At 34.4% G+C, this 25,980-nt stretch overlaps 2 protein-coding genes across 5 annotated transcripts in view; both read left to right on the top strand.

Annotated features, from left to right (window-relative positions):
- LOC129755470 (uncharacterized protein DDB_G0284459-like) overlaps nucleotides 1-25,980 on the top strand; it is a 131,037-nt gene that overhangs the window by 3,300 nt on the left and 101,757 nt on the right. The window lies entirely within an intron of this gene.
- On the top strand, nucleotides 16,723-21,670 carry LOC129755469 (uncharacterized). Its single transcript, XM_055751980.1, has 4 exons — nucleotides 16,723-17,620; nucleotides 19,699-20,407; nucleotides 20,510-21,435; nucleotides 21,509-21,670. The coding sequence occupies exons 1-4, from the start codon at nucleotides 16,799-16,801 to the stop codon at nucleotides 21,533-21,535; spliced, it is 2,484 nt and encodes an 827-aa protein (XP_055607955.1). The 5' UTR covers nucleotides 16,723-16,798; the 3' UTR covers nucleotides 21,536-21,670.

Here is a 25,980-nt window from a genome sequence, read left to right as displayed (position 1 = left end):
AATGACAAGATGACAAAAATGACAAAAATGATAAAAATGACTTAAATGACAAAAATGACATAAATGACAAATATGACAAAAATGATAAAAATGACAAAAATGACAAAAATGACAAAAATGACAAAAATGACAAAAATGACAAAAATGACAAAAATGACAAAAATGACAAAAATGACAAAAATGACAAAAATGACAAAAATGACAAAAATGACAAAAATGACAAAAATGACAAAAATGACAAAAATGACAAAAATGACAAAAATGACAAAAATGACAAAAATGACAAAAAATACAAAAATATCAAAAATGTTCAAAATGGCAAAATTGATAAAAATTATAAAAATGACAAAAATGATAAAAATTTTAAAAATAATAAAAATTACAAAAATTACAAAAATTACAAAAATTACAAAAATTACAAAAATAACAAAAATGACAAAAATGACAAAAATGACAAAAATGACAAAGAATGACAAAAATGACAAAAATGACAAAAATGACAAAAATGACAAAAATGACAAAAATGACAAAAATGACAAAAATGACAAATATGACAAAAATGACAAAAATGACAAAAATGACAAAAATGACAAAAATGACAAAAATGACAAAAATGACAAAAATGACAAAAATGACAAAAATGACAAAAATGACAAAAATGACAAAAATGACAAAAATGGTAAAACTGACAAAAATGACAAAAATGACAAGAATGACAAAAATGACAAAAATGACAAAAATTAAAAAAATGACAAAAATGACAAAAATAACAAAAATAACAAAAATGGCAACAATGACAAAAATGAAGAAAAATTACAAAAAGGACAAAAAAAAGACAAAAATGACAAAGATTATAAAAATGACAAAAATGACAAAAATGACAATAATGACAAAAATCACAAAAATGACAAAAATCACAAAAATGACAAAAATGACACAAATGTCAAAAACATAAAAATTGACAAAAATACCAAATTGACAAAAATGACAACCTGACAAAATTGACAAAAATGACAAAAATGACAAAAATGACAAAAATGACAAAAATGACAAAAATGACAAAAATGACAAAAATGACAAAAATGACAAAAATGACAAAAATGACAAAAATGACAAAAATGACAAAAATGACAAAAATGACAAAAATGACAAAAATGACAAAAATGACAAAAATGACAAAAATGACTAAAATGACAAAAATGACAAAAATGACAAAAATGACAAAAATGACAAAAATGACAAAAATTACAAAAATGACAAAAATGACAAAAATGGCAAAAAAGACAAAACTGACAAAAATGACAAAAATGACAAAAATAACAAAAATGACAAAAATGACAAAAATGACAAAAATGACAAAAATGACAAAAATGACAAAAATGACAAAAATGACAAAAATGACAAAAATGACAAAAATGACAAAAATGACAAAAATGACAAAAATGACAAAAATGACAAAAATGACAAAAATGACAAAAATGACAAAAATGACAAAAATGACAAAAATGACAAAAATGACAAAAATGACAAAAATGACAAAAATGACAAAAATGACAAAAATGACAAAAATGACAAAAATGACAAAAATGACAAAAATGACAAAAATGACAAAAATGACAAAAATGACAAAAATGACAAAAATGACAAAAATGACAAAAATGACAAAAATGACAAAAATGACAAAAATGACAAAAATGACAAAAATGACAAAAATGACAAAAATGACAAAAATGACAAAAATGACAAAAATGACAAAAATGACAAAAATGACAAAAATGACAAAAATGACAAAAATGACAAAAATGACAAAAATGACAAAAATGACAAAAATGACAAAAATGACAAAAATGACAAAAATGACAAAAATGACAAAAATGACAAAAATGACAAAAATGACAAAAATGACAAAAATGACAAAAATGACAAAAATGACAAAAATGACAAAAATGACAAAAATGACAAAAATGACAAAAATGACAAAAATGACAAAAATGACAAAAATGACAAAAATAACAAAAATGACAAAAATGACAAAAATGACAAAAATGACAAATATGACAAAAATGACAAAAATGACAAAAATGACAAAAATGATGAAAATGACAAAAATGACAAAAATGACAAAAATGACAAAAATGACAAAAATGACAAAAATGACAAAAATGACAAAAATGAAAAATTTGACCAAAATGAAAAAAATGACAATATTGACAAAAATGACAAAAATGACAAAAATGACAAAAATGACAAAAATGACAAAAATGACAAAAATGACAAAAATGACAAAAATGACAAAAATGACAAAAATGACAAAAATGACAAAAATGACAAAAATGACAAAAATGACAAAAATGACAAAAATGACGAAAATGACGAAAATGACAAAAATGACAAAAATGACAAAAATGTCAAAAATGTCAAAAATGACAAAAATGACAAAAATGACAAAAATGAAAAAATGACAAAAATGACAAAAATGACAAAAATGACATAAATGACATAAATGACAAAAATGACAAAAATTTAAACAATGGCAAAAATGACAAAAATAACAAATATGACAACAGTTACAAAAATGACAAAAATAACAAAATTACATAAATTACAAAAATGACAAAAATGACAAAAATGCAAAAATTACAAAAATTACAAAATTACAAAAATTACAAAAATTACGAAAATTACAAAAATTACAAAAATTACAAAAATTACAAAAATTACAAAAATTACAAAAATTACAAAAATTACAAAAATTACAAAAATTACAAAAATTACAAAAATTACAAAAATTACAAAAATTACAAAAATTACAAAAATTACAAAAATTACAAAAATTACAAAAATTACAAAAATTACAAAAATTACAAAAATTACAAAAATTACAAAAATTAAAAAAATTACAAAAATTACAAAAATGACAAAACTTACAAAAATTACAAAAATGACAATAATTACAAAAATGCCAAAAATTACAAAAATGCCAAAAATTACAAGAATAACATAAATAACAAAAATTACAAAAATTACAGAATTTACAAAAATGACAAAAATTTCCAAAATTTTAAAAATTACAAAAATTTCAAATATTACAAAACTGACAAAATGACAAAAATGACAAAAATGACAAAAATCACAAAAATGACAAAAATGACAAAAATGACAAAAATGACAAAAATGACAAAAATGACAAAAATGACAAAAATGACAAAAATGACAAAAAAGGCAAAAATGACAAAAATGACAAAAATGACAAAAATGACAAAAATGACAAGAATGACAAAAATGACAAAAATGACAAAAATGACAAAAATGACAAAAATGACAAAAATGACAAAAATGACAAAAATGACAAAAATGACAAAAATGACAAAAATGACAAAAATGACAAAAATGACAAAAATGACAAAAATGACAAAAATGATAAAAATGACAAAAATGACAAAAATGACAAAAATGGTAAAAATGACAAAAATGGTAAAAATGACAAAAATGACAAAAATGACAAAAATGACAAAAATGACAAGAATGACAAAAATGACAAAAATGACAAAAATGACAAAAATGACAAAAATGACAAAAATGACAAAAATGGCAAAAATGACAAAAATGACAAAAATGACAAAAATGACAAAAATGACAAAAATGACAAAAATGACAAAAATGACAAAAATGACAAAAATGACAAAAATGACAAAAATGACAAAAATGACAAAAATGACAAAAATGACAAAAATGACAAAAATGACAAAAATGACAGAAATGACAAAAATGACAAAAATGACAAAAATGACAAAAATGACAAAAATGACAAAAATGACAAAAATGACAAAAATGACAAAAATGACAAAAATGACAAAAATGACAAATAGGACAAAAATCACAAAAATCACAAAAAATTACACAAATGACAAAAATGACAAAAATCACAAAAACGACAAAAATCACAAATACGACAAAAATCAAAAATTCGACAAAAATCACAAAAATGACAAAATTTACCAAAATGACGACAGAAATGACAGAAATGAAGAAAATGACAAAAATGACAAATTGACATAAATGATAAAAATTACAAAATTGACAAAAAGTACAAAAATGACAAAAATGGCGAAAATGACAAAAATAACAAAAACTAAAAGAATGACAAAAATGACAAAAATGACGGAAATGACAAATATGGCTGTCAAAAATGACAAAATTTTGAAAAAGGAAAACTGGTTAAAAGTTAAGGAAAATGATAAAGTTAACTTAAGTATTTCCAGAAGATTTGAACTGAGAGTTTTTAAGTGTATTTTGCTTTTCTAAAAAAATCGTTATGGATACGATTTCCAACAACCAAAACCTTATAATTTTTATTTATAGAACAACATCATTTGTTAACAAAAGCTTTCCAAGTTTGTAAACACAATCTTTCTTGACCCAAATCTAGCTCGCCATTCCACATCACGATCACCAACTCGTGGAGTCGAAAGTTAGACTAACCAGACGAAAAGACCGGGGCAACGCTAATCTAAGTTCGAGTTGGTATTCTCACACCAACTAACGAAATTATGCATGCATTGTTAAGTTACAACGGATTGTTGAGGGAGAAGGTCTTAGATAAATTTTTAGGGCCTGAGAAAAAACGCTCAAGTTTGCCGGGAGTTGAAATATATAATTGTTTAGATTAAACGAACGATTGTACCATCATTTAGCGTTTGGAAACGTGATCTTGATCCAAATAAATCTTAAGGTCGTCTGCATTTGTGTAATGAAGATGCTCTGAGAAATTTTATGTTTTACAAATAATTCGGCGAGAAATGCCATTATTTAAATGGTTCGTTTGTGGTCCGAAATCGTGCTATAATCGTTTGGTTGACTTCTTTCAAAAAGTTTCTCGAACTGGGGAAAATCCCAGTCAGGAAAGTTGGGTCAATATCGGTCGGATTTTGACCGATTAGTGCTCGACACAAATAAAATCGGGTAGTTTTTTCGAGCAGTTTTAACTAAGAACTGTTTCAGATAAAAAGGATCGATAATTTCCTTGTTTTGACGGAAGATATTTTGTTTTTTTTTTTTGTCTTTTACAATAAAAAATAAACAAACAGTTGTAGAAACTTCAAAAGTTCATTGTGCCACTTTCTTTAGAGCCATATTTCGAAAAAGGGTTGGGTACTTGAACCTTGGTGAATCGTTATGGGCAAGATGGCTGCAATTGCTTTCCAATTTCGTAATTCGAATCACCTTCAGTTGGATAACTTTGGAGGACGTTCGAGCGAGAGTATTCCCATTTTAAGCCGGTCTCTATTGAAGGCTACAGCATCCAAAATTAACTAACTTAGTCCGAGCACCGTATAAGTGTAAGTAAAGTTGCTGCAAATGAAACCGAAAGTGGGAGTTGTTTGCAGTCGGCATCGGGGGAAAAACAACTATTCAACCGGCTTAATCTATACACATGGTGGCTAGTATATGTACGAATGATGATTGCTTGCATTATGGCGTTGCACTTTTGCTTGTGCGCTTTTCGTTCGTCTGTGAAGCGGCTAAACCATTTTTCTTTTCCTTCCGTTGCAATTTAATCAGTGAATTTGCTAATAATTCTTCTTTTTGCACTGTGCTTAATGTTGTTTGTTTGTATGTCTTGGATGAAGCCACCACCATACGGGTAGACATGCCGTCGAGAGCTGCTCTAAGCTCGCTCTATCAAAACATAGAACCACGTGGTTCGTGCTCAGGTGTGGTGTAATTAATGTGCTGCTGTTACCTCATTCGGCCTAATCTCCGTCCTTCGAAGTGAGGTGAGGTTTTATTTATAGCACTGATAACTGATGTACAAGCTCGAACAAAAAATCTTCAGAAACGTGTGTAAAATTTCCAGTGCTCTCTTTTAAAGAAGCCGTTAAAAAGTGACGAAAAACAGTGCCATCTATTGCTTGATTTGTAACTTTTGAACGGCGCAATAGATGGCACTGTTTCTAGATAGCTCTTTTGAAAGTAAGAATTTTTCGAAAGGGCGCAATGGTATTTAAACTCATTAATAAATAAATTTGAATACATGAATTGCTCTACATAATTAGATGAACTACGAATCAATTTCAGCTTAGAAAAATAGCATCATTATAATGTTGTTACTAGAGAGACTGACGAAATGACAAATATACAAGCTGTAATTATTAAATTCCAGATACGTATTCTAAATTTCAAATGCTATCATTCAAACAAGCCGAACCAACTTTCGAAGTACCTTATTCTTGGAAGCGCGCAACTGTATATGATCTCAAAAATTTATAAACTAACGTCGTAAACAAATTTTACCTTGATTCTTTTTACTAAAAAGGACTAACTAACAACTTTGAACAAGCCAGACGAATCAGTTATTTTATTAAGTTGAGCTTAAAATTAACAATCCAACGAAGAAATGCAGATTCTAAGCTACTCTGAGCGGGCATTTTCACGCATCATATCTGTTTATATTAAGTGCTTCATGCTAGTTTGAAGCAATTCGGAAAACAGCTTTAAGCGTAAAACTTTGATAACGCAAATCATAAATGTGTAATAAATCTTCAAAATCAATTTGCTCGAAACTCGTTAAATAGATACGACCTTTTCATAATTGACTAAAAATTTGTTATTTTGTTTTGTTTACATTTAATTTTCTTCTTGACAGTTCTCTCTGGTGTCCTTGGAGACATCTGGTGGCTCAACCAAAAAACATAAATTGATTCAAAACAGTCGTTGGGACTTTACACACTTTTCAAGGCTTAGCTTGTACATCAGTTCATCAGTGTTTATAGCTACCTACCTACTACTTAATAACGCCCATCGCAGACGGTAGAGTGTCTATTGTTTTTTTTATGCGGTTGCAATTTTTCGGTACGATCGATTCTTAATTATTTTATGAATTGCGTTACTGTTCGCTGAGCCGCAAGCGAGCGTGCGCAATTCTCGAAATCGCACACAAAAATTGGTGGTGATCATAAACGAGGTCGTCTCATAGCTTAGCTGAATTCCACATACAGTGAAAAACACCTTTCAAAGTGTAGATCCAAAAAGAAGAAGAAAAAGCAATCATCATAATCGATTTCGCCCCGATTACCTATTGCTCGTTTTCATGCTCTCAAAATCCACTAATATGCGGGGAATTAGATTCGGCCAGTTTAAATTATTGTGTTAAATTTGTTTTTTCTCTTAAGTAGTTTCTCAATCGTTCAACTCGGACGGAAGTCAATGATCGATCTCGTTTCCAAAGCCGTTCGGAGACTGGATCGAATAAGGTCATTAGGAGACCAAATTGTCGTTTTCGGAAACTGGCTCTGATTCTGCGGTTGCTCGATTCGATCTTGTGATTCCAATCTATTTAACAGACAGACATAAATAAGAAAAATCGTTAAAATAGGTTTCACCTGAAGTGAAGGTTCAATGCTCTGAGTCACCACGCAGCTAATGGAACAATCAATTTTGCTATTGAAATTCCGAAAAATTTGTTTTGGGGCGTACTGAATTGAATTAGTCGCTTTTAAGTGGATTTTTTTGTGTAAACAATGACTAATGTTCGAGCAGTCGAGCAGTTTCCATATGAAATCAATTCATTTATCGAATGAACGATCCGAATTTTTTATGAATTTCACAACAACGCAATTCTATCAGTTGATTTTCAAGATTAATTTTGGACCCTTCATTTGTGTGAAGCAATCGTACTAAAAACAGGACAAAATTCATGAAATCTGGCTAACTAACAATTTTTCGAACAGGGTTCCGAATGTATGTATGTATGGCTTTGGTGTTTTTTGGCCGAGAGTGTTATACTCTATATAACCACTTTTCTTCTTTTTCTAGCTACATGAGCTATACATATTTCGAAGACACAGTGTGTCGATATTGATGATTTTCAAATAATAAATCGTGCTTTTTCCAAAAAGCTGAGAGCTTCTTTAATCTTGTCTTCGTTAAAATCTTTTACCAACTCGAATAGATTGGAATATGTTTCCCAATCATAGTGGTTTCGTATGTGGTTATATTGTAGGCAATTAAATAGGGCGTGTTCTGTCGTGAAATCTACTGAGCATATTTCACATTGTTTCGTGTCACGAATGCGCATAAGACCAAGGTAATATGGCGAATAGTCATGTCCACTTAGTAGCCTATTTGCCGTGCGGATTTGTGTGTTACTCAATTCAGAATTGTAATACCATGGCTTTAAATCAAAGTGGTTTTGAAATTGGTAGAATTTCAAACCCTTCTGCTTATTTTCTGCTATGTCTCTGTACCACTCGTTAGTGGACATTATGTAATGATTTTTGAAGCGTCTGATAGCGTCGTCTAGCCGAAGTTTGTTTTCTAAAATAGCCGGACAATCCAGACCATGTTTGGCTAGTTGATCAGCATTCTCATTCCCAATGATTCCAACATGTGACGGTATCCATTGAATTGTTGTGCGTTTCTCTGTGGCTAGGTTACATATATCATAAGTAACTTTATCAAATATTTGATTTTTATTATCTCTTTTCAGGATTTTACAAGCCGCTTGTGAGTCAGTAAAGATGACTGCTCCTAGTGAATTCTGATTGGTTATTTGTTCAAGTGCTACCCTTATTGCTAGGAGTTCGGCTGACGTAATGCATACTTCCTGTGCCAACGCTAGACTGATGCTTTCATTTGATGAATCATCAAAGATCCCAAGTCCGCATTTTGATCCCATTTTTGAAGCGTCCGTATACCATTTATCGTGTAGAGGATATTGAGTTCGTATCATTTCTTGAGCGAGTGATTTCATTATTGTCGGGGACGTTATGTTTTTCTTCATAGAAGATCCTATTATGTGATCTTCAACCGTAATTTTTATTCTGCTACAAGGCCGTGTCTGTAGGTATAGCCTTTGAAAATCGTCGATGTTTTTAATGTATACTTTTTCTATGTATGTGTACTGTGATTCTTTCTTCAGAGAGTTTATATTTATTGAATGTAATTGTTGAGCAATTAAATCATTTTTATAAATATGTTGAGCAATTCTTTTTTTGGCAAAGAGTTCACGTTTGAACAAAAGAGGTCCTTCTCCACTCAATGCTGCTAACGTGTTTATCGGTGTTGTCCTCGTACATCCTGTTGCTATGCGTAAACCTTGTCTATTAATTGTCTCAAGCATATCACTGTATCGTTTCGATGTGTTTCCGTATAAGATAGAACCGTAATTTAAGAAGTTTCCGTATAGGGCTTTGTGATACATCATCATCACCTTAGGTGTTCCTCCATGTTTGATTCCTCCTATCATTTTCAACATGTTTTGTCTTTGGATGAAAGTCTGTTTTAATGTTCTAATATGGACTCCATATCGGAGAGTTTGATCCAGGGTTATACCCAAATATTTGTAGCTGGTCACTGTTTCTAACGTTTCTCCATTTAAGGAAAGTGGGAGTGTTTTGCTCGTGGTTTTGAAAATCATTGCTTTTGTTTTGGAGCTATTGAGTGCTAACCCTAGTTCTGCAGCTTTCGTCGAAAATTCATGAATTTCTGTTTGCATTTTTTGAACTGCTTTTTCAAGTGTTTTTGCTCTAACAATTTTCAAAAAATCATCTGCAAATTGAAGAGTGATAGCGTCTGTGTCAGTGTTTGTGTTATGAAGTGCAGCAGTGTAGATGTTGAAGAGTACAGGTGATAATACATCTCCCTGGGGTACTCCACAACTTGTGATGTGTTCCACAGTTCCTTGGTCAGTATGGATTATCATTTTTCTGTTTACCAGAAAGTTGTAAATCCATGTGACGGTATCTCGTTGGAATCCATAATCAAACATTATATTTTTTAGTTTGTCGATGTTTACACAGTTGAATGCATTGGAGAAATCGAAGAAAACTCCTATGGTTGCGAATCCTTCTCTTTTGGCGGTCATTATATAATTTGTCGCAAATGTCACGCAGTGTTCAGTTGACATTCCTTTCCGAAAACCGAATGATTGATCAGGTAGTATTTTGTTGTTTGAGCAAGTGAGTTGGATATCTTTCAATACTGATGCATTCAATGTTTTTACAATAGTGGGAAGCAGAGCTATAGGTCGACTGGATCCAATATCTTCTGGGGGTTTGTTTGGTTTTAAAATGGGAACAATTTTAATCTCTTTCAATTGTTCATCCAATGTTGCCTTTCGCCACATTTGATTTAATATATCTAATAATTTGGTAACAGTAACCAAATCCAGGTTTTTCAGTGTATCATAGTTTATATTGTCTGTTCCCGGAGATGAACGAGAAGGCTTGTTTTTGGTAAAATTACTCCAAGATTCAAGATCTACTATGTTTGTTCTTGTGTTCAATTCAGGTGGTAATGGTTGTTTAAATTCTGGTAAACCAAAGTTTTTTACAAGGAATTTTTCTGCAGTGCCTTTCTCATGGAGAATGGGATTATTTCTAGGATTTTCAACAGGACTAAGTCTTAACCGTTTTACTAAGTTCCAATTTTCCTTAATGTTTCGTGGATCTATTGAACTAGACAGCTCTAACATTTTATCTTTAATGTGCTTTATTTTCATTTTTTTAAATTTTGCAGTTGCTTTCTTCCATTCTATCAGATTTCCTGTGCTACTAGTTCTATTATAGTTCCTCAGTGCTTCCTGTTTAGCCGTATACAGTAGAGAAAGTTCATCGTTCCAATAATACTTCGGGGTATATATACTGAGTTTTCTATGCTTTTTACGAATTTCATTGGATAATGTGATAAAATCCTGAAATTCTTCAATTTCCCAATGTTTTATTTGAGAAATTTCTTCAGCAATTTTTATACGGTCAAAATAGAACTTTTTTTTGGGTTTATAACTTAGTTGTAGTTGTATTTTCAACATGAGGTGTCCACTTCCACCGAAACTTTTTCCCAATACTTCCCATTTTGCGTTGTCGAACAAATTTGAAGTGCACATTGACAGATCAATAGCACTAGGTCTTTGATCAACGTTAGACGGTATATATGTTGATTCTCCTGTGTTCATAATCAGTAAATTGGAATTAGTAATTTGATCATAAACCAAATTACCTTTGTTATTTGTTTCTGAGCATCCCCATAACTCATTATGACTGTTGAAATCTCCTCCTATAAGCACTTTTGGGTGATTAGATATTTCATTTAATAGTATTGGTATACACGTTTCAAGTTCTTGGATAGTGATTCTTGGATTTATATAAATTGTTACAAGAACCAGGTCGATTGGATGTATTTTTATCCCTAGAGTTTCAAAATTCATGGTTGAATTGAGTGTGATTTTTTTGAAAGATAAATCCGAACGCAAATAGATGCCTACTCCTCCAAAACCATCGGATCTAGGTGCCAGTACACGGTGATACCCTTGGATATTCCACCGTTCAGTTAGCATTTGATCTGGTTTTACCCAAATCTCAGATAATAGTGCTACGTCATATTTTCCAGAAAAAATTTCATGTGCAAGTTCATTTTTGTTTGTTTTTAAGCTCTGAATGTTTGCTTGTAATATGTTGAACATGTTTATATAAAAGTGTTTCCAGTCCACTCACCTGCTTTTCTCAACTCACCCATGATTTGAGCGGATAGTTCCTCTCCTGGTGTGCCGTGAGGTTTTAAAATTTCAACTAATTTTGTGCTAATTTCTTCCATAACTCTATTCCATTGTGTTTGTGTTTGCTTCTTGATCGTCTCTTCTAAATGTTTCTTCAGTTTTTCCATTTCTCCTGTTCTGTGCTCATTGTTCAAACCGTTTCCTACGTTCTCTTCCTTTTCTTCTTCCATTCTGCGTTTCTTTACAAACTCTTTCTGCGTCAGGCTCGATGCTCCTTCTTTTCCTTCCCTTTCTTTGTGTTGTCGGTTGTTTATCAGTGTATTGTTCCTTGTTTTAGGTACTTGTTGGTAAGATTTTGTTGTCCTTGTTGTAATGTTGGCATACGATTCTGCCGGTGTTGGATACTCCTCAGCATTTCTTAAAACATCGAACTGGTTTTCTGTTGGTAGTTGATACGACTGTCTTGCTTCTTGATACGTCATGCTTTTCTTCGCCATGGTTGCTTGGATATCGCTCTCTTTCTTCCATCTTGGACATGATTTATCCGTCGTCTTGTGCTCGTTACTCTCACAGTAAATGCATTTTATTTTTTTACAGTTTTTGTCTACCGGATGTTCCTCTGAACAACTAGGACATTTTTCAACTTTTGCTTTGCAGTTTTTCGACAGGTGGTTGTACCTTAGGCACTTGTAGCAGATTACGGGCTTCCTGATGTAGGGTTGAATTCTGAAAATAGCAGAAAAAATACTTATGTAAGTGGGAAGAATATTGCTCCTGAATACCACCCCCATTTTGTGCGTTGGCTCTTTTTTTCCGTCCTTGAAACGACTCATCCTGAACACTGATTCGATTTCTATATGACTTTGGATGTTATCTTTTATCTCTTCATCCATGTCTATGGGAATCCCCGAAATCACACCAGTCATTGTCACAAATTGTTTCGGTATGTATGCCTTGTAGTTTTTTAGTTGAAGGTTTTTGCATGCAGCTAAACGGTTTGCATCTCTCCAGTTTCCCACGTACACCGTCACCTTATTCCTTCCAGTCTTTCTGATGTCCTCGATTGATTTGTCGAACCCATTCTGATGAAGGATTTCTCCAATTTTCAAGCGATTGAGTGTCTTCGTTTTCTCAATATCTGTGTTTTCTATTTGTACTCTGTATGGCCGTCCATCACTTGGTTTGTATTCGTAGTTTTTGAAAATTTTTGTTGATCTTTCCTGTTCATGCCTTTCTGTAGTTCCATTTGTGTTCAAATAAATGTCGTTCTGTTTCCTGTTTGCTGTTTGTTCCAACTCGGTATATTCCATAGAATGATCTCCTCGTAATGCTGATTCATTCCCAGTTTCGAGGTTAGGGGGCCTTGTCATTTTAGATGCTGCTCCATCAGGAGCAGCATCTGCGAAGCTCATCGTTGTTTCTCGGCTGTTTCACTTCACAATTTTTGGTTATTTTTGCACTCTATTCACTAAACACGTTAAAAAAACACCATATAGCGACAGTACAAACGAAAAAACTATTAAAATGTTAAAATATTTTTCGTCAATAAATAAAAATCGGCCTTCCGTGTCGAAATCAAAACACCAATCTCCAGGGTTCCGAATGACAGTCGATGCATAGCAATCCCAGTTAGAAAACTGGTATAAATCTGGTCCGACTGCACGTGTTTGAAAACCGATCAAATTTCGAATCGATAAGAGACCGGTTTTGGTCTGTTTTAAAGCTCACTCACAAAAAAACTTATTGCCAGGAAAGTTGTGTCACTAGGGCCTGGAATCGGTCTGGATTTGGTTTGTTACCTGATCCGTTTTTGGATCGTTTCACCGATTGGACGTACCGAATCGGGACCGATTCTTGTCAGATTTTTCTATCTGGGATGTTTCATTTAAAATCCCAGTTAGAAAACTGGTATAAAATCGGTCGAACTGCAAAGTACATCAATACACGGACATTTCGTCGGCTTCGAACTTTTGCATTGTTTATCCGGTATTTTTTAATAATAACTATTTTTGAAGAGTAAGTAATTTTAAATAATAACCTAAGAGAAAGTAAAAAATTCATGCGCAAATCAGTTTCCACTCACTTGCCATAAATTTCATCTATCTGAGATCCATTTTCAATCTTCTCAAAAACCTCACCACGCTTTCAGCAAACAAACACTTTGAACGGTTGATCGGGGTCAATATTTTTCTTTTCATCTTTTTTTTTATCCGCTCGAGATTGGCATAAATACATCAGTCAATGGCATTCAAATGCTTCTTTACCATTGCTGAGCTTCATCAGATGCTGAAGGTTATTAATTACGATAAATTTGAGTTGTTCAGAGGATCACCAAATAAGATCGCGCAGAAAATAGGTTACGTAAAATGACGCTCAGGCAATTTCATATAAATTAAAATCACCACCTAAAAAGAGATAAAAGCGTAATAACGGTGATGAAAAAAAAAATGTACAAATTGACGATGTAAACAAGGCCCTAATGCCTCTAAACAACTAGGTCTCTGGGTTTTCGCACAAGGCTGGTAAAAAGTTTAACAGCGTGCGCCCCTCAAGTAACCAAACCCGGGACAGAAATGATAATGGTCACCGCGCGAGTTGCATAACCAGCCACTTCACCACCTCAAAAATCATTACAGCGTTAGGTGCACTCTGTTGTGGTGGCCGAGTAATGCACCGCGCATACGCTTCAACTAAAACCAATGAAGCCCGTGCCGAAAAACATTTGCTTTCGAACCTCCTCTGCAGTTTCCCTCAAACCGCACTTTTAATTTCCTTCAAAATCTAGGTACTTATCACCTTCTTCACTGCATGGATCATCGCGGCCTTTTGGAACAAGCCAAACAAACGAGGCACCAACATAAATACATTGCAAACGCTCTTGCTGCGTACTACTGGCACAGTTTTCGGGCACCTGGCTGCGGTTTGAAATGCCAGTAAAAGCATACGATCGCGATCGGATGAACGCCCATCAAAAACCTCCATCTGTCTTATTCTGTTGTTGTTGTTGTAGGGTTTGATGGATTACAAATTTGCTACCTTGCTGCTTGCTCTAAGCTGTAAGTGCGCGCGCTTGTGATCGCAGATTCCATTTGATTGGGCGACCTCTACTGTAACAAAACGGTGAACGCGTGTACCCAATTTGCAAACATATACTGTACGTACGTTTTTGTGCTTCTTCAAATTTGTTTCGGGTTTTATTTCTCCGCGTAGTAGGTTGAGGGGAAGGTTCAAAGTCACGTTTTACGCAATCTTAATAGGTGAGAAAAGTACCATCAGCTAGCCCATGAATGGTCACAAACAGTATCTTCGCGACCCTACTTAGAAAAAATTTTTTAGAGTGTCGGTTGTTTTTGTTTCTTTCATAAAAGCAATACAAACTAACAACTTTTAGGTACTTCAGTGCTCTAACGCGATAAAAAAACATAACTCGGTCAGACATGATTCATTACGCTGTTCAGTGGGTCACGTTGAATTTGTGTTGGGCATAGTTCACTCCGTAGTTTTAAGCTCTTTCGAAGGCTTGTACTGACCTTTTGATTCCCTCGTTAGTTTAATTGTCCGCGTGTGGTTCATTGAGTAATCGCTGAAACAGATTGTTGTTTTTTTGCACCAGACTAAGCTTCAGAATAGATTTTTTGTCATTGTGGTCATTGTACTTCAACATTTTTTTTAAGTTTTCGTCATTTTTTTTAAATTTATTCTAATTTTTGTTATTTTTTACATTTTAATTATTTTTGCCTTTTATTATGTCATACATAATTTTCGTTCTCGTCTTTTTTTTTTTGGATTTTTCTATTATTTTTACATTTTTTTTTTCATTTTTTCAATAATAAAAAAAAATTGATTGTAAGTTTTGCCATTCTTGCAACTTTTTTTATTTCAGTAAATTTCTATAATTTTTCAAAAATTACAAGTTTTTTGCGTTTTGTAATATTTTTCAATTTTTTCAGTTTTGGTTTTTTTTATTTTGTTATTGTGTAATTTTTTTCCGTTTTGATTTTTTCTAATAATTATTGTCATTTTGTCATTTTTCTCTTTTTTTTTGTCATTATGGTCATTTTTGTCAAAGTTTTGTAATTTTTTTTTAAATTATTGATTTTTTTTAAATTTTTGTAATATTTTAATTTTTTGTCATTTTTGTTACCACTGTAATTTTTGTATTTTTTAACAAAAACTACAAAAATTACTTTCTGTCTTTTTTGTTACTTTGTTATTTTGTTATTTAAATCAGTTTTTCAGTTTTATTTTTTTATTCAGTTAGTGTTTTCCTTTAATTCAACGAATTTTTCACCTTTTTGAAATTAAAACAAATTCTTTGATTCAAAGTATTTTTTTTATTCAAAGAATAAATCGTTTATTTCAAATATTTTTCTTCAGAATCAAACTCATTGTATCAAATAAAAGAGTTTGTTTCGATAGAATTTTTTTTTATCAAACTCAACTTTTTTTTGGTTCAAGCACCGAGATTTCTCTGAGTGTTGTTTTCTTCGGATTTTGTAATATTTTTATTATTTATGCAAGTTTTATAAGTTTTGTCAATCTTGATAATTTTGAATATTTTTATATTTTTGTCATTTCTGCATTTTTTCGACTTTTTCGTTGTTTTTTCATTCTTGTCGTTTTTTTTTTATTTTTCTACGTTTCAGTGTGTAACTTTTGTTCTTGGTGTAAATTTTTTTATTTAAGTAATTTTTGTAATTAAACATTTTTATTTTCGAAATTTTTTGTAATTTTTTTAATATTTGTCATTTTTGTATGTTTTGACTTTTTGTATTTTTTTTATAAATTTCACACATTTTGTCGTTTTTTATTTCTGCCATTTTTAAATAGATTTTGTTCATGTTTTTTTGTCGTTTCGGTCTATTTTATTATTTTGATTCTGGTCGTTTTTGTCAATTTTGTAATGTTTGACTCTTTTACAAATTTGTCAATTTTTGAATTTTTTCAATTATTTTAATTTTTTTTAAAATTATTTTGAATAAATTTTTAAATTTTGGACAGGTTTGTCTTTTTTTGTTTTGTTTTCAACACGGTGTTTGTTGCTTAAATTCATTTTTTTTTTCAGAATTTATTGTCAAAATCTTTTGATGAATCAGTTCAGTGTAGAATAGAAGTGGTATAATTTTGAATCCAATTTTTTTTCTTCAAAAAATGGCAACTCTGTTTTGAAAACGCTTTGTTTTGGTTTTGTTTGAATTCGACCGCATGTTTTTGTTCACGAAAAATAGCAAAAGTGCTCCGCCTATTTCTGTTTTACTTGAGCAAAAGTGAAGTGAAATCGTTACCGTGGTAACCAGCCCCAGTATGACTCGAAACAATTTGCCCACCAGCCAGAAGCAGAAGGTCAATGGATCGGAGCAGAGAACATCAGCAACCATCAGCCATCCGGTGCAGCGTTTGCTTCCGTCCTCGGCCTCGGTCACAGTGCTGTCCAATCAACGTGTCGGGGCTACGGTCCCGAAAACTAACGTCATTAAACCGGCACAGCCGCAGCATTTTCAACAGCTGAGACAAATCGCCTTCAGCAGCAGTCAATCAACTTCGACGGGCAACGACATCCGTTTCGTTACCATGAACACCGTTACGAGTGCTTCCGTTTCCGCTTTGCCGCCACAGCCTAACCGTCCTCTCCAAAACCTCCCCGCAGGTGTCAGCTACGTTACCGATCCCAATCTGCCTCTATTCGATGGGCCGTTCCAAATCATCGAGCCCGGTCACGAACTCTACATGGAAACGGAACCGTCATACTATTTGGAACCCCTGGAAGTAGACTTCATCGACGAGCTACAGGACATCCTCGTCTCGAAGAACGGAATACCGGAGGATGTCCTCAAGAATGCCTTCGAAATGGAAGACGAACTGGTATCCCAGGGCAAAAAACTTCTGGAACACGTTCCGGTTCCGTACCTGCACAATCTCGATCACTACAAAGTCTCTCTGGTCGGGGAGATGAACGATCTGTTTCCGGTGCCGAAGCATCGACCGGAACCAAAGGTGCAGCCCCGGTACAATTTGCTGGGTCGAACCGAGGCTACCGATTGTCAGATGTTCAACCGGGAACCGACGGTGGACGATCCGTGCTACATGCGGCTGATGTTTCCGCAGCACTTTCCGGATCCGAATAAGGTAAGATTCTGATGGGGGTTTTTTCAATTTTACTGTTGCACTTGAGGTATGGACGAAAATCTACAAATTATTTTTCAAAAAATATGACACTAATATTTAAGACGATTTAATGAGATTTTTGTTAAGTTTGCTAAAACGAAAACGATGTCTTTATTTTTAAATTTTAAATGATATATTCAATCTTACCTATTATAGAATCTATTAAAATGAATGAATTTTATTTTTATTGTATTTTATAATCTATACTGATAGCTTTGTTTGTTCTGAATAATTTAGTTTCAATCAGGTTTATGATTCTTGATTGATTCAGGAAATCTGATATGCACAGAGGTTTTTTACATGACTTTTGTTACCCGGTTTTTAATTTAATATAATTTATTTTATTAGAGAGGCTTGGTTGGTAGATTCGACTCTTTACACGGTTTTCGGAACTAGCACGGTTCTTACGCGATTTTTGCAATAAATGCGATATTTAGGAGAAAATATTTCCAAGGCTCTTTTTCAAGGGAAAACACTTAGAAATGTTTGAAATAGGGAGAATGTTAGCTTTGAGCTTCGACATGATATGATACATAAGACCTGAGACATGATTTATGGGACATGAGACCTAAGACACGTGACTTGGGAACTGAGACCTTGGAACCTGAGAAAAGAGACAAACCAAAAATGGACTTAAGGCCTGGGACATGAGAACTGATACATGACACATGAGAAATGAGAAGTGAGCCGCAAGACCTGAGACTTGAAATCTTGAGACCTGAAACATTAGACGCGAGCTGTGAAAAGTGAGACGTGAAAAGTTAGTTGTGAGACGTGAGATGTAAATATGAGAAGTGAGGTGTGAAACGTGAGAAGTAAGCCTCACGTTTCACTTCTTTCTGCTCATGTCCTACGTCTTTTTTTTACAACCCATATCAAACATCATCTTACGTCTCACTACGCATTTCTCATGTCTGATTTCTCACTTCAAACGACTTCACTTTTTCATTTCTCACGCCTCACCTCCCAATACTTACTTCTCTCGTCTCATATCTCATATGACATGTCTAAGGTCTTAATTCCCATATCTCGTATCTCAGGTCTCAAATCTCATGTCTCTGAACCCATGACTCTCGAGTTCTACATGTCTCAGATCAGATCTCAGATGTTTCAAAGTTTCATGTCTCAGGCATCAAGTTACAGTTCTCAAGTATTTTTTTTTCAAGGGAGTTTAACAACCTGGGCCATTCTTCCCTAGGTTCTCAAGTAAAATGTCTAATTGTCTAAAGTTTCAGAGCTTCAGAATTGGCACGGTTTTTAACATTCTCTGAAAGACTCATATGGCATCAGGAAATTGAGATTTCTTTTTTTAATGAACAACCCCGAATTTCCGCTGATGAACTATTTTAACGTATCGGAACCTCTGCGTTGGAAAAAGTTTTTCACTTTGTAATATGCAAAAGTTAAAAAGTTTTAGCCTAAGCCTAGACTTCTAAACGTTTCTTTTTACAAATCGAATTGAAATTTAAGCTGCTTGAGAATGGAAAAATTATTAAGGAAATTACAGATTGAGACTTCTGGGAAAACTACTTGAGAAAACATTAATACCTAGATACTTAACTGTCCCAAATGAGTTACTTGTAGTTAACTAATCGGCATTCCCGCTCACGAATTTCTCTCCCAGTGCTGTACGGTTTGCGAATTCCGCAAACAAGACATTCCGATCATACTGGATGTTCAGATCCGCGCGGCGGCCCAGTTCCAAGACCCGGCCGTCACCCACTACATTTTGGCAAAACGAGGGATTACTGGTGACGAAAGTTCCAACGGCTACTTCATACCGAATCAGCAACCGCAACCTCAGGAAGGACGACGATGGGCTTGATGTGGACCCTCTTTGACTTGACACTTTGACGGACTTATTGAACCTAAAATGTCTACTTTTCTTCGAAATTTAATATTTTAAGATAGCTTTACGAAAGGACGATAAAACAGATTCTCAATGACATTGCAAAAATATTTTTCTTAAATTTGTCCGAAAATCTCAAGTGCATCAGCATATCCGAATAGATACAGTATAATATTTGAAGATCTTTCAGGTCGAGCTTAAGCCTCAGGATGTCGCCCGTGGCTATCGCAGTGTCAATATGATTGACGAACGGGGCAAGATTTTTACGGCCAAATATTTTGATCACATTTCTATCAAGAAAACCTCGAAACAACAAGCAGCAGCCGCAGGAGCACCGATAGCAAACCGTCGGCTCTCGGAACTGATTTCGACAACTCAGTTCAAAGATGTTAGCCCGGCAATGAGAAGCAAAATTGAGTCGCTGGCCAGTGGAAATTTGAACGTGACTCTTACTCCGGTCAGGAGTAACCCCAAGCTTGCGTCACCAGAATCGTCGTCACCGGCTGCTCAAAATACTACAATCGTAATCAAAGCTCCCAAACGTACCATAGCTACCGGAATGCTGGATTCGGAAATGCCTTCGGAAGTTCCGATGCCGATGCCATATATCAAACAGGAACCGCAAGAAGAACCGGTCCCAGGGCCCTCATCCGATTTCAATCAACAAATCAATTTAATCGATTCAACTCCGGTCCAGCTACCGGTTACAACTCCTCAGCTGGCTGTAAGCAAGCAACCACGCAAACAAAAACTGCAATCACTCACTCAATGTGAGGCAGTCTTCAAGGAAGGGCCCGATGGTGTCAGGACTGTTTCAGCCAGTTTGCTGAAATCGATCAGCACCAATCGGATTAATCGAGTGTCTCCAGCAGGAGATTATGTGTCCGTTACTTTGAAAGGTATCTAATTGTTTTTTCTTTGTATCTAGAAACGTACTGGGTATCAATTCTGATAAATTACCGTTATCGTTTAGGATTTGAGGATCTCAATTCTTTTTCTAGATTTACCAGCCCTCAAAAAGAAACTTCAACAGGATTCGCTTCAGTTGAAGCCTAATCCCAAACCGTCAACTTCATCCTACTCGAACACTCCACTAAGCAGCCGTCTCGAAGCCTACAGGCGGCGCACGGTTCCGATCGAGAGGCGCGTTATCGCCACCCACTATCGGGTGGAAAAACTTTCGATCAACAGAGGATCGACGAGTCAGACTATCGAATCGATTGAAATTTTGGACAGCTCCGACGAAGACCCAGCAGAAAAGCCAGCTAGCAAAACAGCATCCCCTGGTCCGGTTGCCAAAGACGAAGACGAAGAAATTCTGATCACACCGAAGCTACCCGGTAACACCGAATCCATTCAGTGTCCATTCTGTTGCAAGATTTTCCTTTCGCCACACTCGCTGATGCTACACGGTTCGAATTGTGCCGATGCCATCCTATTCCAGAGCCGAGCAAAGTCAAATAAGGCAGAAAAGACAGACGTCAACAACAAATCATCGCCGACATCAAAACCGCAGCAAAAGCCCCCGGAAGATGTTAAACAAGAACCGGTCAAGTCGTCAAACGATTCTTCATCTCAAGTGGAATCTACATCATCGGACACCAATAATAACAACAAACCATCATCCAACAGTGGCGACAACCACCAGGAAAATCCACCCAAACCAAGCTCCATGACTTCGTCGGACGACAAAAAACGTAGATCCTTGAAGAAGCGAACGCGTTCGGAACTGACCATAGACATGCCCGAATCGACGTTTACCATTAAAAATTTGCTGCTGTGCAGCGTCTGTAACAAATCGTTTCGCACCACCGAACATCTGCAGATGCACCAGAAGATCCACAAACCGAGCTTCGTGTGTCAGTACTGCAAGCGGAAGTTCTATGAGACACCGATCAAGCACGTTTGCGTGGAGATGAAGCGTTCGGTAAGTTCCTGTAGAAAATTATATTTTTCACAGAATTCTAGAAATTATTTATAGAAAATTGTATTTTTTACAGATCAAAAACAAGCGTGAACCAAATTAGGCTAGAAGTCTACCAAATAAGTGGATTGATTTCCACGTACATTTCGTTTTTAATTTTGACACTTTCCAAACCTTTATGATACCTACTATTTTTTATTATTATCCTTTTGTTTACTACCTTGTTATCTTTGGAGGGAAAAATGCTAAATTTGTTTTCGCATAAAGTTGAACTAAATAAACTGTTTTCGGCAATTAGCTGAAACAACATTCGTATTGTTCTTGATTATATCAAAAGCGATAGAAGTAATCGATTTTTAAACTTAAATAAATTAAATGCATACGAAAGAGGGCAAAAATATCAGAAAAGTTGCCAAACATGACCACTAATATTACGGTGTAATGGGCATCTTATGAGAAGACTTGTTGTTAGTCCTATAGGCGATTGGAAAGTGCGAATAAGTTGATAAGGTAAGATTTTCGAAAACGTATTTTTACAATTTAGAAACTTCAGTAGATTTTTAGCAAAATTCCTTTTGTGTTCAGATTTATTTCTGTAAATTGAATCTTTCATCCACCATTTAAAGTTTTGGAAATGATTAAAAACTGCTCGCAACTTGGGAAAAGTTGAAGTCTCCTAAAAGGTGTAGGTATATCTTAAAATTTCTTGAATACACTAAAATTGGTGGGCTTATGATATAGCTCAGTTGGCAAGTCTGTTGTCTCCTGAGCCGATGTCCGCGAGTTCGAGCCCATGAGCAAACATCGAACACAGTTGTACCGGATAAGTTTTTCAATAACAATCCGCCAACTGCACCGTTGATGAAGTCGCGAATGCCATAAAGATGGTAAAACGATTATAATCGAAACAACAAAAAAAAAAAAATTAAAATTGGTGACCCATTTCCACCAATATTTGCACACTCGCAGAAAACTGGCAGTTTGATTTGGAGAAGAAATGTATAAATATCTGATAAAATACGGCAATAGTGTAAACAATTCGGTTGAATCAGTCCAATGGAGTATGTATCTCAAAGTACGTCAAGGCGAAATCCTCTCTAAATCGTGCTCAGATGGGAAAACCATAAACAGAAGACAAAAATAAGGAAGGGAGAAAATACGAATATGGCGGACGTTTAGTTATTTTTCTAATGCCATATTCGTTTTCATCTGGTGGAAAGATGGTTGTGCACCAACTGCTGTCATCTCCATATAAAAAAAAAAACGTTTTGACAGCACTTGGTGCACTACCGGTGCACCACCAGGATGAAAACGAATATGGCATAAGACGCTCGGTAGTATTTTTTTCAAAAAAGTGGAGTAAAGTGAATACATTGTATAAAAATTTGGTAGCAGAAGAAAGAAGTTTTCAGTGGATAGTGGATTAAGTGTTTTTTTTCTACAATGCCACCAACAACCAGATCGTAAAACCGGTATACCAATTGCCGATAAACGGAAAAACAACAACGAAGAAAACTACGATGGAAAAGATTGGATCACAACATACAACACCATCGAGAAAAACAACAGAAAGCAACAACAACACCTCCGAAGAAGCTGTGGAACCAATCTACATTGAACACATTGATCAAGCTGGAACATTCCCGGCTCACGAGGTCAGTGTCGGTAAAGCGCTCATGGAACTAGGATTCAAGGACTTTGAAAGCATCAAGAAAATTGAAAGTTCCGGTATCGCTTCGAAACAACTAACAAATCAACCGCAAACGCACTGAAAAAACTAAACATGGAAAATAAGCACATAAAATCATTTGTACCAAATAATACACAAAACGCCATGGCTTTTGTGCGTGGAGTTCCAATTGAATTCGGGATTGAGGAATTAAAAGAATTCACGGAATCAGATTTGAAAATTGAACAGGTAGAAAGGCTAAAGAGAATGGGAAAGGACGATCAACTTGAGCTGACGAAAACCTAAGGATTACCATTTCGAGTGATGAAATCCCACGGATGGTCAAAATTTATGGGTATACCATCAAATGTGAAAACTATATATTTCCCTTGCGCCAATGTAAAAATTGCTGCTAAGGACGAAGGCTTCAAGTAGCTCCGTTTGCTCCACTCTTCTGTACAGCTTCACTCCAGCTTCCCAACCGGAACATTTCGTCAAAGAACCAAGATCTTCAAGAATTTTTGAAACCTCCTGACCGCAACAGATTTCGAACGATTTGTCTCAAAAATTCTGCAGCTTTTTCTAGAGGAGTTAAGGTCGTTGAAATGGCAGTAGCCCTTCAGAAAATCCGGCTCAAAAAGGATGAAAACGTCAAGATAAGAGGGTTTCTGGAGTCAACGCAAGGAAGGATACAACGGGGTTGGGATCTTGCTACAGGAAACACTGGTCGGGGAGCTCCTAGATTTAGGAACTACAAATCCTATAGAAACAATAGCCGTTAGAAAAAAAAGGGATCCGAACCCTTAACTTTAGTGTCAATTTACGATTCCACCAAATCACGAACATCGAAATGAGTTCTGCAACAAATTTAACATTATGTTTGATAGGCTTGAAAAGATAGTAGGAGATATTGTCATATGCGGAGATTTCAACTCCCATCATCTATTACGGGACTACGAAATCAACAGAAGCTCTTGTAGAAAAGGCCTTACCTTAGTAGAAAAAATTGATCAGTCGAAGTTTTTAATCCTAAATTTAGGACAAAACACCACTATCCTTACCCCACATAGAAATAATTCAGGAATAGATCTAAGTTTTTGTACTTCTAATATAGCTTCAAAAACTTCAGGGATAGTTGAAGAACAGGAAAAAGATAGCTCGCATCTTCTTATTAAAATTTCAATTTCTAGCTTAATACCTATAGCCAAACAATCGACCAAAAACGTTAATAAAGAAAAAGCCGTACAATTGCTAAACGAAATTCAACCACAGTACATCTACGATCCCACCGAAATGCAAAGTATTTTCGACGACGTCTTAGGAAAAACCTCATATGTTATCAAAAATAAAAAAAAAAGCCAACTTCTTGAAAAATTGGTGGACGAAAGAATTGGATGAACTATACGAACTCAAAAAGGTAGCCTTAAGAAATTATAACAAAAACAGAAACTATGATTGTTAGTTAGAACTGCAGAAGGCAAGGGCGAGATTCAAGAAATTAGCTAGGAAAGAAAAGAGGAAACATAAATAGAATATGTCCGAACTGATTGATGAATCCACACCACCCAAATAGATGTGGAATATAATTAAAGGGATAAACACGGCTCTTTAAAGCGCGACTAAGTACAAAGACACTATTGACGAAGAAATGGGAAGTAAAATAATGGAACACTTTTTCGGGGATGAAGATGATCAAATCATACCCAAGCCAAAGGGAAAGACGACAGAGGAATTATTAGGATACGAAATGGCCCTAACAGAATATGAATTTCTTAGGGAACTACGAAAAAAGAAAAACCATTCAGCACCCGGGGAAGATGGACTTTCCTACAACATTCTAAAATCCCTGAAACCTGAACTCTTGGTAAAAGTGATATAGATGCTGGGAAGAATCTTTGTAGAGGAACAAATTCCAGATGCTTGGAGAAGGGTTATCGTGAAACCGATCCCCAAACCAGGCTGTGACCCCACGCCAATATCCCTAATCAACGTCATCATTTTAGAATGCATGATGGTTGATATTATCAGTTATTGTATGGATCTGTTTTAGATAATCGTGCAAAAGAAACCGAAAAAAAATTAAAAACTCATAAACTACCAACTTGAACAGAAATTTTAATTACAAGTTGAAAGTTAAAAATCTGCAGTAAATTAAAGAAAATCATTTTTCACAAAAACTTTTCTTGTAAAGCCCTTTTTATTACCTTTCATTTGATGTAATAAACACACAAATCGAATATATAGCGGTCAAGTTATTTACAGATGTTTGCAACAAATTCGAATTGGTAAAATATTTTTTATTCAAGTTTTTTCCACACCAACTTGTGCACAAGCAAAGATATTGTATTCAATGAAGTACCCATGACTGGGCCAGGAGTTAAATTTTATATTTTGTAAAAAATATTATTTACGGATTTACTGCAGATTTCAAACCTTCAACTTGTAAGTAAAATTTCTGTACAAGTTGCTAGTTTATGATTTTTTAAATTTTTTCGGTTTGTTTTGAACGATTATCTAAAACAGATCCATAAAATTGCTAATAATATCAACCACCATGCATTCTAAAATTATTATTTAATATTAACAGGGGCTTGCTAGAGCCCTCATAAGAAAATTTTCAAGAGAAATGGACTTTTTCACAAAAACTCAATGCGCAGAACAGAAATTAGTTCAATAGATCTCAAATTTGACAGAAATACTTGAAAATGCATGAGGAACAATCTATATGAGTCCGGCTTTGATCTGCGAAAAAAGCCGAAAAGTGAACTAGTCTACTACACAAATACCACTGACCACACTGACATGACACTTATAACAAAAATTCAACCATTTTCTGTCTAATTTTTTGTTGTCAGATTTTGCAGGTTCGCAATACCGAC

The sequence above is a fragment of the Uranotaenia lowii genome, chromosome 3 (assembly GCF_029784155.1).
Source record: "Uranotaenia lowii strain MFRU-FL chromosome 3, ASM2978415v1, whole genome shotgun sequence".
Lineage (NCBI taxonomy): Eukaryota > Metazoa > Arthropoda > Insecta > Diptera > Culicidae > Uranotaenia > Uranotaenia lowii.
This window is presented reverse-complemented; position numbering and strand designations above follow the sequence as displayed.